The sequence below is a fragment of the Neolamprologus brichardi genome, chromosome 23 (assembly GCF_056152115.1).
Source record: "Neolamprologus brichardi isolate AB-2024 chromosome 23, ASM5615211v1, whole genome shotgun sequence".
NCBI classification, from domain to species: Eukaryota; Metazoa; Chordata; class Actinopteri; order Cichliformes; family Cichlidae; genus Neolamprologus; species Neolamprologus brichardi.
The window spans coordinates 32,810,323-32,824,018 of record NC_142125.1 but is presented as its reverse complement, the minus strand read 5'-3'; the positions used below and the strand labels follow the sequence as shown (position 1 = coordinate 32,824,018).

Sequence of the window (13,696 nt, the reverse complement as noted above, 5' to 3'; positions counted from 1 at the left end):
TGGACAATTTACCTACGTATATTACACTTGAAAGGGTTTTTTCCCTGTCTTTGCTATGGATGATATTTACCGTCACAGAAAAGATCAAGATAAAAGTCTTTATATGTTATATGCAGACAGGTTTCAAGCTATCACAGCATGAAAGCTGTCTTTGTTGATCTTTGCGCAGGTATATTTTGAAGGAATTAGTAGGTACTACTCATTAAATGTTTAATGTTAAATGAAAGTATTCAACAGAAACAAATGTTTGACGTCTGGATGTAAAGATGAACTCATTAAAATAATGTTAATAAGTATATATTTTAAAATATTTATTATATAACACATGTACAACATGTATCATGACAGCTATCTATATATAATACATGTGATATTTATATAACACACTAATATCCCCCAAAAAAGTAATGTTTATGTACCTCTGATTTAATACAAATTAATGGATTGCTAATGCTTTCACAGACACGAGGTTCTATAAACAACAATGAGGAAGTTTGTATTGTAACCCAATGATATCAGAGACAGAAGCCCAACCGTCAGATCAGCACTTGGTGAATGTGGGGCAGAAGACCTCTCTTTTGAAGAGGACTGATTGCAATTTTCTTGGATTGATTCCAATATTCCGATAGCCCATACAGATTTTTGCTGATTCCAGTTTTCTGTCTAAGAACTAGAATTGACAGCATATACAAACAAAAAAATAACTTTTTCTTCAATATTAAATTCAATTTTTATAATAAAATGAATTATCACACTTTATATTTACCCCAAAACTACAGTAAGGTACGGGCATTTCTCTCACTTAAGCAACTGAAAATAAAGTGCTCTGCTACTGGGCAGCAACACACATTTATCTTACCAAACAGAAGAAGGTTTAGTGGATTTACACTGAAGCTGCTGGCTTGATGCTGGCCATGAGGTCTGGACAGCTTTAAATTTAACCACTTTGCCTTTGTTAGCGTCTTCAAAATGTCCACGTTTAGCTGTGTAAGGGGGGTTTAACTGCCTGATTAGGTCTGTCTAATGTGTATGCTAATGCAAATATCTAACAACATTAGCATTAGCAACGTTAGCGTTTGCCTCTGAGTGTGCGCACAACTATCTGATAACAGCAATGAGCTACGTGACATTAACCGGCCGGTCCCTGGTCAAGTATGCTAGAAACTGCTGGCTTGTCAATTAGAGCATGTATTTAATTCAATTTTATTTTTATTTGGCCAAATCTCAAGAAGAGTTGCCTCAAAGTGCTTTATATTGTAAAAAGACCCAACAACAATACAAAGAAAACAGAGAAAACCCCAACAATCAACAAACACCCTGTGAGCTAGCACTTTGGCAACAGTGGGAAGGAAAACCCCCTTTTAAAAGGAGGAAACTATGGATTCAAGGTCACCTGATCCAATCCTAAATATAGGCTTTAAAAAAGGACATTTTTAAGCCTAATCTTAAAAGTAGAGATAGTGTCTGTCTCTCGAATCCAAACTGGAAGCTGGTTCCACAGAAGAGGCGCCTGAAAGCTCAAGCATGCCATTCTCCTTTGAAATACTCGAGGAACCACAGGTAAGCCAGCAGTCTGAGAGCACAGCGCTCTAATGGGGTGATGCAGTGCTATAATGTCATTAAGATCAAATGGGGCCAGATTATTCAAGACCTCGTATGTGAGGAGCATAAAAGTATCTCTGCTTTTATCAGGAACAGACAGTACCAGAGTCAGCGAGGGGCCGCCATCTACTACGACTCATTTTGCACATATTTTCACAAAACCAGAACAACGGCATTTAAAACCACAGTCGATACTAAATTATTATCGCCCATAACATCCTTGAGACTGAAGGCAAGTAGGACTCTGTCATTAGGAACTCAAATCACAGCATCAAGCCGAACGTCATGTGCCGGTAGAGCACAGAAACCCTCCTCTACAGCGAGACAGTCTTCCTCCTGACAGGAGGAAAGTAGAGATGAAGACTGTGGGTAAGCTTAGTGAAAATCTGAAATAGTAATTGTGCTGCCAGGCCATCAGAGGTTAGATGAGAGCCAAAAAGTTGAATCAGATGTCAAAAGTTGAAACTAAGCAGGAGAGTGGGATGCTCCTTCCAGCTTGCAGATTGGCCAAAGGTCAGACAGGTTAATAGGTGAGACGTGTGGGTGGAAACAGAGGGTGCTTTGATTTTCACTGTGTATCTGGACAAAGATGTATGATAATCATACTTTTATCCTTTAAGTTTTACTTTTTTCTTGGTGGTAAATGATACTCCAAAGGCTAAAAACAAAACAAAATCATTGGTCCCAGTGGTTTTTGTCTTTTTAGGAAACCTTCATGATGGTGTTTATACAAATGTGGAATTAATATGTAAAATTCTATCTAAACTGTATTATGGTTACAGCCAGGTTACTGGGACATTTGTAACACCTGGGTATTACTTTAACAGAACACATGTCTAAATGTCACAGACCAGACTGACATACACAATGTGCCCTGTCCTCCTCGAGTTTCTTACTTCACTAAAACAGAAAATAGGAAAAAAAAAAACGTATAGGTTCAAAAAATAGAACAAACATCAAAAGTTTATGTGCTTCTAGTTGCCAAAGGTAAACACAAACCTCTCCACAATGAGACTTTTTCGTCTCTCACTTTGCACTACAATTTCACTCGTGTGTCACAGTATAATGTTTATAAAATGCAAGTGCAGGGGCTCAAGTGGGCTGGAACTATCCGGAGCAGCGTCCTGGCTACCTTCATTATATCCAATAGGCAGGCTTCCTTCGAATAAGTTAATCTTTTATGCACTGGAGCCTGGTTATGCTTCCAGAGACATCAGGGATATACAGTGGCTTGCAAAAGTATTCGGCCCCCTTGAATTTCCCACATTTTGTCACATTACAGCCACAAACATGAATCAATTTTATTGGAATTCCATGTGAAAGACCAACACAAAGTGGTGTACACGTGAGAAGTGGAACAAAAATCATACATCATTCCAAACATTTTTTACAAATAAATAACTGCAAAGTGGTGTGTGTGTAATTATTCAGCCCCCTTTGGTCTGAGTGCAGTCAGTTGCACATAGACGTTGCCTGATGAGGCTAATGACTAAACAGAGTGCACCTGTGTGTAATCTAATGTCAGTACAAACACAGCTGCTCTGTGACGGCCTCAGAGGTTGTCTAAGAGAATACTGGGAGCAACAACACCATGAAGTCCAAAGAACACACCAGACAGGTCAGGGATAAAGTTATTGAGAAATTTAACAAGATTTCCCAAGCCTTGAACATCCCACGGAGCACTGTTCAAGCGATCATTCAGAAATGGAAGGAGTGTGGCACAACTGTAAACCTACCAAGACAAGGCCGTCCACCTAAACTCACAGGCCGAACAAGGAGAGCGCTGATCAGAAATGCAGCCAAGAGGCCCATGGTGACTCTTGACGAGCTGCAGAGATCTACAGCTCAGGTGGGGAATCTGTCCATAGGACAACTATTAGTCGTGCACTGCACAAAGTTGGCCTTTATGGAAGAGTGGCAAGAAGAAAGCCATTGTTAACAGAAAACCATAAGAAGTCCCGTTTGCAGTTTGCCACAAGCCATGTGGGGGACACAGCAAACATGTGGGGGACACAGCAAACATGTGGGGGACACAGCAAACATGTGGAAGAAGCTGCTCTGGTCAGATGAGACCAAAATGGAACTTTTTGGCCAAAATGCAAAACGCTATGTGTGGCGGAAAACTAACACTGCACATCACTCTGAACACACCATCCCCACTGTCAAATATGGTGGTGGCAGCATCATGCTCTGGGGGTGCTTATAATTTTATGGACATAATTTTTAGGTGTAGCCAAGTGGTGGAAGGCTTTCACCTGGTTGGTCTCAGAATCTCATTTCTGCCAGGAAAAGGGTGGAGTGCTCACTCCAGGTCAGGAACGAGTTCCTGCCATAAGTGGAAGAGTTCAAGTATCTCAAGGTGTTGTTCACAAGTGAGGGGAGAAGGGAGCGGATTGGTACTGCGGCTGCAGTGATTCAGACACTGTACCGGTCTGTCATGGTGAAGAGAGAGCTGAGTGTAAAAGCTAAGCTCTCAATGCACTGATCGACCTACGTCCCTACCCTCACCTATGGTCACGAGCTGTGGGTAGTGACCAAAAGAGTGAGATTGCAGATACAAGTGGCAGAAATGAGCGTCCTCATTTGGCTGGCCTCTCCCTTAGAGATAGGGTGAGAAGTTCAGCCATCTGGGAGGGGCTCAGAGTAGAGCCACTGCTCCTCCACATCGAAAGGAGCCAGTTGAGGTGGTTCGGGCATGTGACAAGGATGACTCCTGGGCGAGATGTTCCAGGCATGTCCCACAGGGAGAAGACCGCGGGATAGACCCAGGACATGCTGGAGAGATTATATCTCTTGGCTGGCCTGGGAACGCCTTGGTGTTTCCCCGACAAGCTGTAGGAGGTGGCTGGGGAGAGGGAGGACTTGGCTTGTCTCCTTAGGCTGCTGCCCCCACGACCCGGCCCCGGATAAGCGGAAGAAGATTGGTGGATGGATGGATGAATCAATTAACGGAAGTAGTTCACATCCTGAAGCATCTAAACAGGCCCAGACCATCACACTACCACCACCATGTTTGACCCTTGCTTTGATGTTCTTTATATGAATTTTTTGTCTCGTCAGTCCACAGGTTATTTTCCCAAAAGTCTCGGGATCATCAAGATGTGTTTTGGTAACAGTGAGGTGGGCCATTTTAATCGTTTTGATCTTCCATGGACGCCATTTTTACCAGTCTCTTTCTTATTGTTGTTCCTTACTTTATTTTGATGCAAACATTCTCCTTTTACAGTTTGTTTTGGACTTTTAACAGTTTCACAACCACTTTGCAATTAGTTTAAGTGAGTGTGCAACTGTGGTAAACTGCTAGTGACCAAAGAAATAGCTAGAAAATTCTGGATGCAGCACCACATTCAGACTTATTATTATTATTGTGACTTATTACACCAATCAACTGCAAGTAATTTCCTGCGACCTCTTGCCAAACAGTTTGATAATACACGTTTTCCTGGCGACCATTTACCAGTCTCTAGGCCTGACTGACTGAAGTTATAACTACAGAGCTCAAAGTGTGAGCACACAATCTGTTAAAACCTTCTGTTTGGCAGGGCCGGCCAATCACAAAAATGTTCATTTAAAGGGATCTGGTAGCTATTTTGGCTTATTTCAGACAAACAATGACCTGAGCCTCGGCACCAAAGCCAACTACAGGTGCAACTTCTCGCTTAATGTAAATAAGGATCGAGTAGCTTTAGTAAGAATATAAAAGCAAAGAGGTTAAAACTGTTTTTGTTGAAAACTATTTGGGTTGTGTTCTCTTCACTAAACTGTATTTTAACCTCAATTAATGATTATCTTCACAGAAATATTATCCAGTTTTCATTAAATACAGATTATTCTAATACATCTTCTGTAATTACTGACCATTCATCTCAAAGATGGTTTGATTCATTTGCCAGTGTTGTTGTTCTGGCTGTAGGAGTGTTTACACACCACTGCTTCCCTATCCAAGACGTTTCACATCCCGCATTAAACCGCTTGCTAAGTATTGATTGTGATGGACAATTGGAGTGTAACGGGGCATAAATGATGGGTTGGAGGATGGCTGCAACTCACGCCTCGGTTTAACAAAGCAACATAAACAACGTGACAGGCGGTGCTTCTGTCAGTAGCTGGTACCGACACGGCAGATTGCAGGATTTAATATTAGCTGGTTGGTGCTTTGGGTCGTTTGAGGCGATGATCTGTCTCCTTTAACAACCCTCATAAAACTGCACACTTTCTTTTGCCCGTCTCCTCAGCAGCCCAAACCCCCAAGCCACCCCCCCCTCTTTTGTCCTATCTCCATCGTCCGCCACCTCCACTTCCTCGTCCTCCTCCCTCTCCTGCTCTCCTTCTTCAGGCCCTGCAGTAGTGAAACGTGGGCGTCCATACTCCACCTATCTGTCAGGGGCCCAATGGTGCGCTGCTGCTCTTCCAGCTCATGATCAGAGGTGTCATTAGTTTCACATGCCAGTGACACACACACATCCATTAGGTTTAATAACCTCCGTACTGCCTCGTGTCTCATCTTCACTGGGTCAGTGGAATTGAAGCGATAGCTCCACTGGTGAGATATGAAACTAAATTATCTTAGTCTAAAATTAAGGTCATCCTTAACGCAGCCTATGGGCACACTAAGTGAAAAACTTTTAGCTCCACACTCTAGCATATGCAGACTTTTCCATCATCTTAAATTCTTCTCATGGCTACAATTTTTTGTCTTTGCAATCAATCACAAGAAGCAAACAGTGGCACATCTTATAACCTAGAAGTCAACTTTAGTTTAATTTGCCTCTAAAGTGTTTTAACAGTAACGACAAATTAAGTAGGTACATCTCCCTGGTGTGAATGCCGCAGTCCACGTACACACCCACACACATTCATGAATATCAAAGCGCACGCAAGAGACGCGCACATATCCAGACTCAGCCCGGCGGGAAGGGCAGACCTGTATTCGATTTTCCCTGCGCCGGCTGAAGGCCTCAGGCAGGTCATCCCAGTTGGTTAGTTTGATGTCCAATGGGATGAAACTCAAGTTCAGCGAAGCTCCGTCCTGAAAGATGAGGAGACAGAGATGAAGGAGACAGCCTGAAGCAAAGTTACCACCATCAGTAAAGTTGTTACTAATTGTAAAGTTGTAACTAATATTATTTCTAAACATCTTTAGCCTGACATATAGTTTGTTACTCCACATTTGCCCTTCATCATCTAATATGAAGTCTTTGGAGGTAGCCATGCAATCTGTAGTTTTTGAAACATTTTAATTCCAGTTCAGTATAAAGTGCCAATTCAACACAGTCATCTCAAAGATCTTCATATTTACACGGTAAATATTGAGGAAGAACAACAACCTCTGACAGAACCTGGCTTATGGAGGGGCAGCCTTCTGCATGACTGGCTGACTCCCTATACTTGTGTACCTGGATTTTCTCTAACCCCAGTTGGACAAGCCGTTAGTAAAGGGTAAGGATGGATGGAAAAAGACCTCAAACCAAACCAAAACAAACAAACAAACAAAAGAAACCTCAATAATTTAAAATGGCCAGCAGAGGGCAACTCTTCTGGTTGCTGTAAGGTGTCCAGCAGTATAGAGGGAAAAATGGCCTAAGGGTCCACTGACCTGTGATCAGTGAACACTTTTCTGACAAGCTTATGTGCTCAGATGCTACTTTCAAGTCATACTGAATAGAACAGGAAGCTTATTTTGAGGATGCTAGATATAGCGTGAAATGGAGGCAGATGATTTGCTGTGGCAACCCCTAAAGAAGAAGAGGAGTACTGATCAGGCTGACAGCTCATTGGCTAACAGCTTATCAGTCTCAAGTTGTTAGCTAATGAGCCTGCTTTGTCCCCCGGTCAGATCCACCGCATACGGGTCACATCTAGTTTCAAAACACTAAGATCGCTACGACACAAAGGGGACTTCACTAAACAATAAGTGCTCAATTATTGCCATCGTTTATATGCAGTTTATGATGCTGACCAAGTTTTCCTTGATGAAATGAGTTGCAGATCATAACGCGCAACTATATAGTTTTATTCACATACATATAGATATATATTTTATATACTATCTCTAAATTGCGTGTAAACACAGCCAAAGACACAATATAATTCTGCTGAACTAGAAACTGTGCGCCTTCATGGTTATATGAGTTTTAAATAACTATATGACTATATTTATAAATGTACATTTTTATGTAAATCATATGCATTTATGTGTACTTATGTCAGTTCCTCACAGCTGAGTCCACTAAATGAAAGCCATGAGACACAGCTGAATAAACACAGTCAGAAATACAGTAATGAGCTAAAAACATCTTAATTAAACTACGATCGACGTTACCAAGCTTCACATGTCATTAAGCCTTCCATTATAGTTTTAAACCTGCCGGGGAATCATTTGTGTATGACTGCCAACAGTAATAAGGATTACAGCTATGTTACAGATCAGCAACCATTCCCAAACACAGGAACAAGTATTCTTTTACAGCAGCCATATAAAGATTAATTCAACTAATATAAACTGATCTGAGAAACATGAATAATTGCATATATATAAAGTAATGGTAAAAACAGCTTAACTATATGACTAAAATTATAACAGCTTTAACACCTTGGTAAGTATTTTATATATTAAAATAGTTAAAATGAATTCACTAAACTCCCCCAAAAGCTGAGAGGAATGGGTAAATGGTAAAACCCAGAGCTCAATAAAAATGCCTCAACACTGAACCTCTAACCCAAACAAAATTACATGAATATTCATTTTATGGCAAGATTCAATTCAATTCAATTCAACTTTATTCATGCAGCGCCAAATGACAACAACACTTTATATTTTAAGGTAGACCCTACAATAATACATAAAGAGTCATATGACCCCTATGAGCAAGCACTTTGGTGACAGTGGGAAGGAGAAACTCCCTTTTAACAGGAAGAAACCTCCGGCAGAACCAGGCTCAGGGAGGGGCGGGGCCATCTGCTGCGACCGGTTGGGGTGAGAGAAAGAAGACAGGATAAAGACATGCTGTGGAAGAGAGACAGAGGTTAATAACAAGTATGATTGTTATGGATGAAGAGTACTTCAGAGTACATGTGAGGTATCTGTTGTGTTATGCCAGATAAAAAACTGAGAACCACTGAAGCAGATCATTACTTAGTCTTTGTATAAAAGGTAATGGATGCTTCATAAACATGTATAGCTATAGCCTATATTTTCCTTTGACAAATGCACTTGAAATTTGAATTTAACACTCAAATTTGAATTTTTTTTCCTCTGAGATTTACATTTCCACCTGGATAGATTTCAAAGCAGAAGAATATTTAAACAATTCACAAGAAGCACAGAAACAGTAAGATCAGTTTTCTAGTTCCAACAGGGATTAAATCTTAGGTAGAAAGTGGTTTCAAAGCAACAACTGCTCACAGATGCCTCAAAACTTTTTCTTCCTGCACCTGTGAGACGGGAAGTCTAACGGGATTTATATATAGTAGAGCTGTATTATATATTTATATTTCTTTCGTACAGATTGATATGAATATTAATTCTGGATTAATTATCTGATATCTTCTTCATTTTTTCTGGATGTCAATTTATGAATAAATCACAGTGAGATGCAATAAAACTACCTTGAGGTTGTTTTAAAGGTGTTTTAGGCACACACACAATCACAAATCCACAATTTACTTGAAAATATTATAAATGATAGTAAATAATAGCTTCTATGCAAATTCTATGCACAGTAAAACATTTTGCAGTTTTGCTCAGGTACAGAACCACACATTCAAATGAAATAATCAAGTTGTGGCAGAAATGTAGACTTTCAGCTACATGGAATCATGGATTGTTAATAGATTTACAGCCACACAAAAATATTAGCAGTAGCAGAAACTTTAGCAGTGTCCAAATCAATCGGAAGTGTTTGGTGCCTTCCTCCCCAGTTTTGGAACAACATTTTTTCCTTTGGAGCTTCTACAAGATCAACTTGTAGAAGATCCAAAGCATGCCACATCATCTGTGAAACATGGCAGAAGCAGTGTGATCCACGAGCATGTTCGGCTGCCAATGGAATAGAAGTTTACTGAGGATGTGAACGCTGATAGAAGTAGCAGGAGGAATGCTGAAGAGTAAACGGCTTTACTCTGCTGAGATTTAGCCAAATGCTGAAAAACTTGTGGGACAGTGATTCATAGCACAGATGGCTGAACAGCAGCAAGACCCACAAACGAGCAGCAACTGATGGCTCTGCAGTGAAAGCCTGGCAGAGCATCTTAAGGTAGAAAAATCAGCATTTGAAGATGTCCGTGGTTACTGATTGTATAAGACTGCATCCGAGTATTCGAAGAATTCTTATGTTTAAAACTGCATTAAAATCGGTGGATCAAGAATCAGTTCTTTGCTTTTTGTGGAGCACTTTCCAGAACATCAAACAACAGCTAGGTTGGAAAATGAGCATTTTCAAGTCTGAAGTCGTTGTCTGCTGGAAAGTGGTGGACCCCTACTCCAGGTTGGAGATGAGTTGCTGTCTCAAGTGGAAAAGCTCAAGCATCTCCGAGTCATTTTCATACGCAGGGGAGGAGTGGAGCAGGAGGAAAACAGATGAACTTGTGCAGCTCCTGCGGTGGTACAAGTAATTAACTGGCTTGATATGGTAAACAGAACTCTGATTGTGAAGGTAAAGCCGTCAATTTACAAGTCAATCTCTGTTCCTACCCTCACCTCTGAGCTTCCTCATGAGGTGGGCGTCTGTGCTCATTTGTAGGGCGAGGATGAGGTCCTTAGCCATTAGGGAGTACAAAGCTGCAGTGCCACTGCATCAAAAAGAGCTAGCTTAAGTGGTCTGCAAATATAGGATGCGTCTCCTGGACACTTCCCAGGTAAGGTTTCGGAAATGTCCAACCAGCAGGAGCTCATGAGGAGGAAAAAGAGAGAGCTGGACCTAAATAATTTAAATGAAAAGGATGGATGGATGTACTGACATACGCAGGCAAAATACCTCAAATTATGTCACTGTCCAAATACTTATGGATCTGCAAAGAAGAAAAAATCTGTAGTTTTGGCTAAGATACCCTCACATCCACTCACAAGGCACAGAGAGAGAAACCCATAAAAAACTATCAGAGGGTCTGTGAAGCAATAAATAGTGCTCGAACACGCAGTGACACCACTACACTGCACACAGGCCCTTCATGCTTGGACGTTTTTGAGTGGCTCCTCGTGTTTTCCCTTCCAAGCAGTTGGTGAGACGTGGGATTCTGCCGCTGACTCACTGGTGTAACCGAAGCAAACAGAGATACAACCGTTCGCCGAGCGTGCATTGGAGCGAATCACGAGGCAGCGCCGTTATTGTTTCACTCGCCCGATGAGGAGAAATGTCAGGATAATACTGTGGTTATATAACTTCAAGCTAAGGAGGAGGGATACATCGCAAAGAACCTTGCCGACGCTATCAAATAAATGTTAACTATGTGTCAGAGAAGGTGGGCGTCTCTGTGTGAACTCTCTTTTTTCTCATTAGCTACAAGAGAATAATTTCTTGTAATGCTGTGCATTTCTCTTTTAGATGGCAGACATTAATGAGAGCCATAGTCAAATGCTTGTCCTGCACTGTATCCTCCCAGTTCTTACAATCAGTTCTCTTCTCTCTGGGTGCTGGACACCTGGGCTGAGAATACTGCAATGTCTATGCTTAATGAAGTTTAGAGGAGAGGAAACAGTGTATCGATTTAGCTTAAAGCATCGCTTCTCATGTGGAGACTCTCTTGCAAGGATGACGTAAAAAGCTTGTGGATTACAACGCTCTGTTATCAGGAGACATGGGAAGTAAGTAAAGTTAAATGAGATCAGTGTCCTCTCCTCTCAGAAGAGCCACAGAGCTGTTTGGATCAAGACAAGCGGGCTGTAAAAGTGGCCTGTAATTACATAAACTAACTCCAGACAGCAAGGAGGATGAAAAACTAATACTAGTGAGTTTTTGAAGGGTTCAGGAGAGTAGCTGTCCACTAGCCATGCCCGCTTATTATAATGCTACTCCAAACACAGTGGTGACCTCATTTAAAAGGTTTAAGTTAAATGTTTCCAATGAAAGTGCACAGTGAGGGTCAATAAGTGAGGTACAGGTCCCAGGTCCCATCGTATGCCCAACTACAGGTAATTCATATGTTGCTGTATCGTTTGAATTATTTGATATCAGAAAGTTTTGATCCCAAGCTTAATCTCCAGACTGAAAACTTCACTGAATTCAAAATCCTGCTCCTCACATACAAGGTCTTAAATAATCAGGCCCCATCTTATCTTAATGACCTTGTAGTACCATATCACCCTATTAGAGCACTTCGCTCCCGCTCTGCAGGCCTACTTGTTGTTCCTAGAGTATTTAAAAGTAGAATGGGAGGGAGAGCCTTCAGTTTTCAGGCCCCTCTTCTGTGGAACCAGCTTCCAGTTTGGATTCGGGAGACAGACACTATCTCTACTTTCAAGATTAGGCTTAAAACTTTCCTTTTTGCTAAAGCATATAGTTAGGGCTGGACCAGGTGACCCTGAATCCTCCCTTAGTTATGCTGCAATAGATGTAGGCTGCCGGGGGATTCCCATGATGCATTGAGTTTTTCCTTTTCAGTCACCTTTCTCACTCACTATGTGTTAATAGACCTCTCTGTATTGAATCGTATCTGTTATTAACCTCTGTCTCTCTTCCACAGCATGTCTTTTATCCTGTCTTCCTTCTCTCACCCCAACCGGTCGCAGCAGATGGCCCCGCCCCTCCCTGAGCCTGGTTCTGCCGGAGGTTTCTTCCTGTTAAAAGGGAGTTTTTCCTTCCCACTGTCGCCAAAGTGCTTGCTCATAGGGGGTCATATGATTGTTGGGCTTTTCTCTGTATCTATGAAGCGCCTTGAGGCGACTTTTGTTGTGATTTGGCGCTATATAAATAAAATTGAATTGAATTGAATTGAATTGAACTTTTATTCATCTGTTCTGAAGCATTAGGACTCAGCGAGCGTGAGGGCTATAATTAATGCTGACATTTTAAACTTAGCTTGAAAGTTTGCAGCCCATGAACAGCGCTAATAAAAAGCTTTACAGGGTTCAAACTACAACTGAATAGATCTTTAGGACTTGGGCTTATTATAAACCAAGGGACATGGCACTGAAGCCTGTTGAAGAGAGGGTGCTAGTTAACTTGCAAGACCCCTGTTAACTATTATAATGTTAGCAATGTCGTTTGTTTACTGCGGTTTCTCAAATAATTCTGCCATGACGTATTTCAGAAGCTGAAAAAAGGCCAAAATACCTGGATGTGTTGCTCTCACCTATAAAACTCTCAGAGACTCTTAGTGAAATAGCCATGAATTAAACGCTCTTTAATCCTCACAGAGCCATAGAGCAACAGCACAACTATGTACTTCTCCTGTACAACTCCCGTGCGGAAAATAAAAAGTAACTGCAGGACCTAAACTGTCTGTAATTAGAAACCGAATATACAGTTTTGCAGCGTTCACATGCAATTAGTTTCATTGTGTGCTGTAGCTCATTCTGCACTAAAACTTTAGGGATTGTCTGCAGAGCAATCAGATTTTTAATTACCAACTTACAGAACTTGAATTTAGTTTCATTTAAGTTCTGTAATCTGGCCACACTTTCTTTCTTTATTGGTTGCCATGGTAATTCCTGTGGTAACCAAGGAGCTCATTAGTGATCTTGCTTGTTTTATCCACCTTTATTCTAATATATGTTTGAAGATCCTCTTTCTCTTGTGACAGCATGCATGCATGCATTAGTAACAAAAATAACGAGGATTATGAAGAGGATAGAAAAACAGGAATAAACCCATAAGAATATACCTCACTGTAATTATAGGTAATCATACCGCAGCGGCTTGGAAGCATCTGCATAATCACTGTAAAAAATAACCACAATAAAGAACATTTACCAGGTTATTACTGCTTCATTAGCACTAACTACTGCCAATTTGAAGACCGACAAGCCACTTACCCTGAGAGTTAACTTCAATCAAACAACATTGACTGTACCAAACAAGAAAGAGGCTGATGGGCGGATTCAGGTAAAAGCCACAATCTGGTTTCAGCTCTCAGAGCCACGTCAGGCATGGAGATG

At 41.2% G+C, this 13,696-nt stretch overlaps 1 protein-coding gene across 2 annotated transcripts in view; it reads right to left on the bottom strand.

The window, feature by feature from the left end:
- The window catches only part of zranb3 (zinc finger, RAN-binding domain containing 3), a 119,266-nt gene that overhangs the window by 23,239 nt on the left and 82,331 nt on the right, over positions 1-13,696 (bottom strand). For both annotated transcript variants that reach the window (XM_006795711.3, XM_035909868.2), the window contains exon 16: positions 6,527-6,631. In XM_006795711.3, coding sequence (XP_006795774.2) covers positions 6,527-6,631 — 105 coding nt within the window. The remainder of the gene's footprint in view (positions 1-6,526; positions 6,632-13,696) is intronic.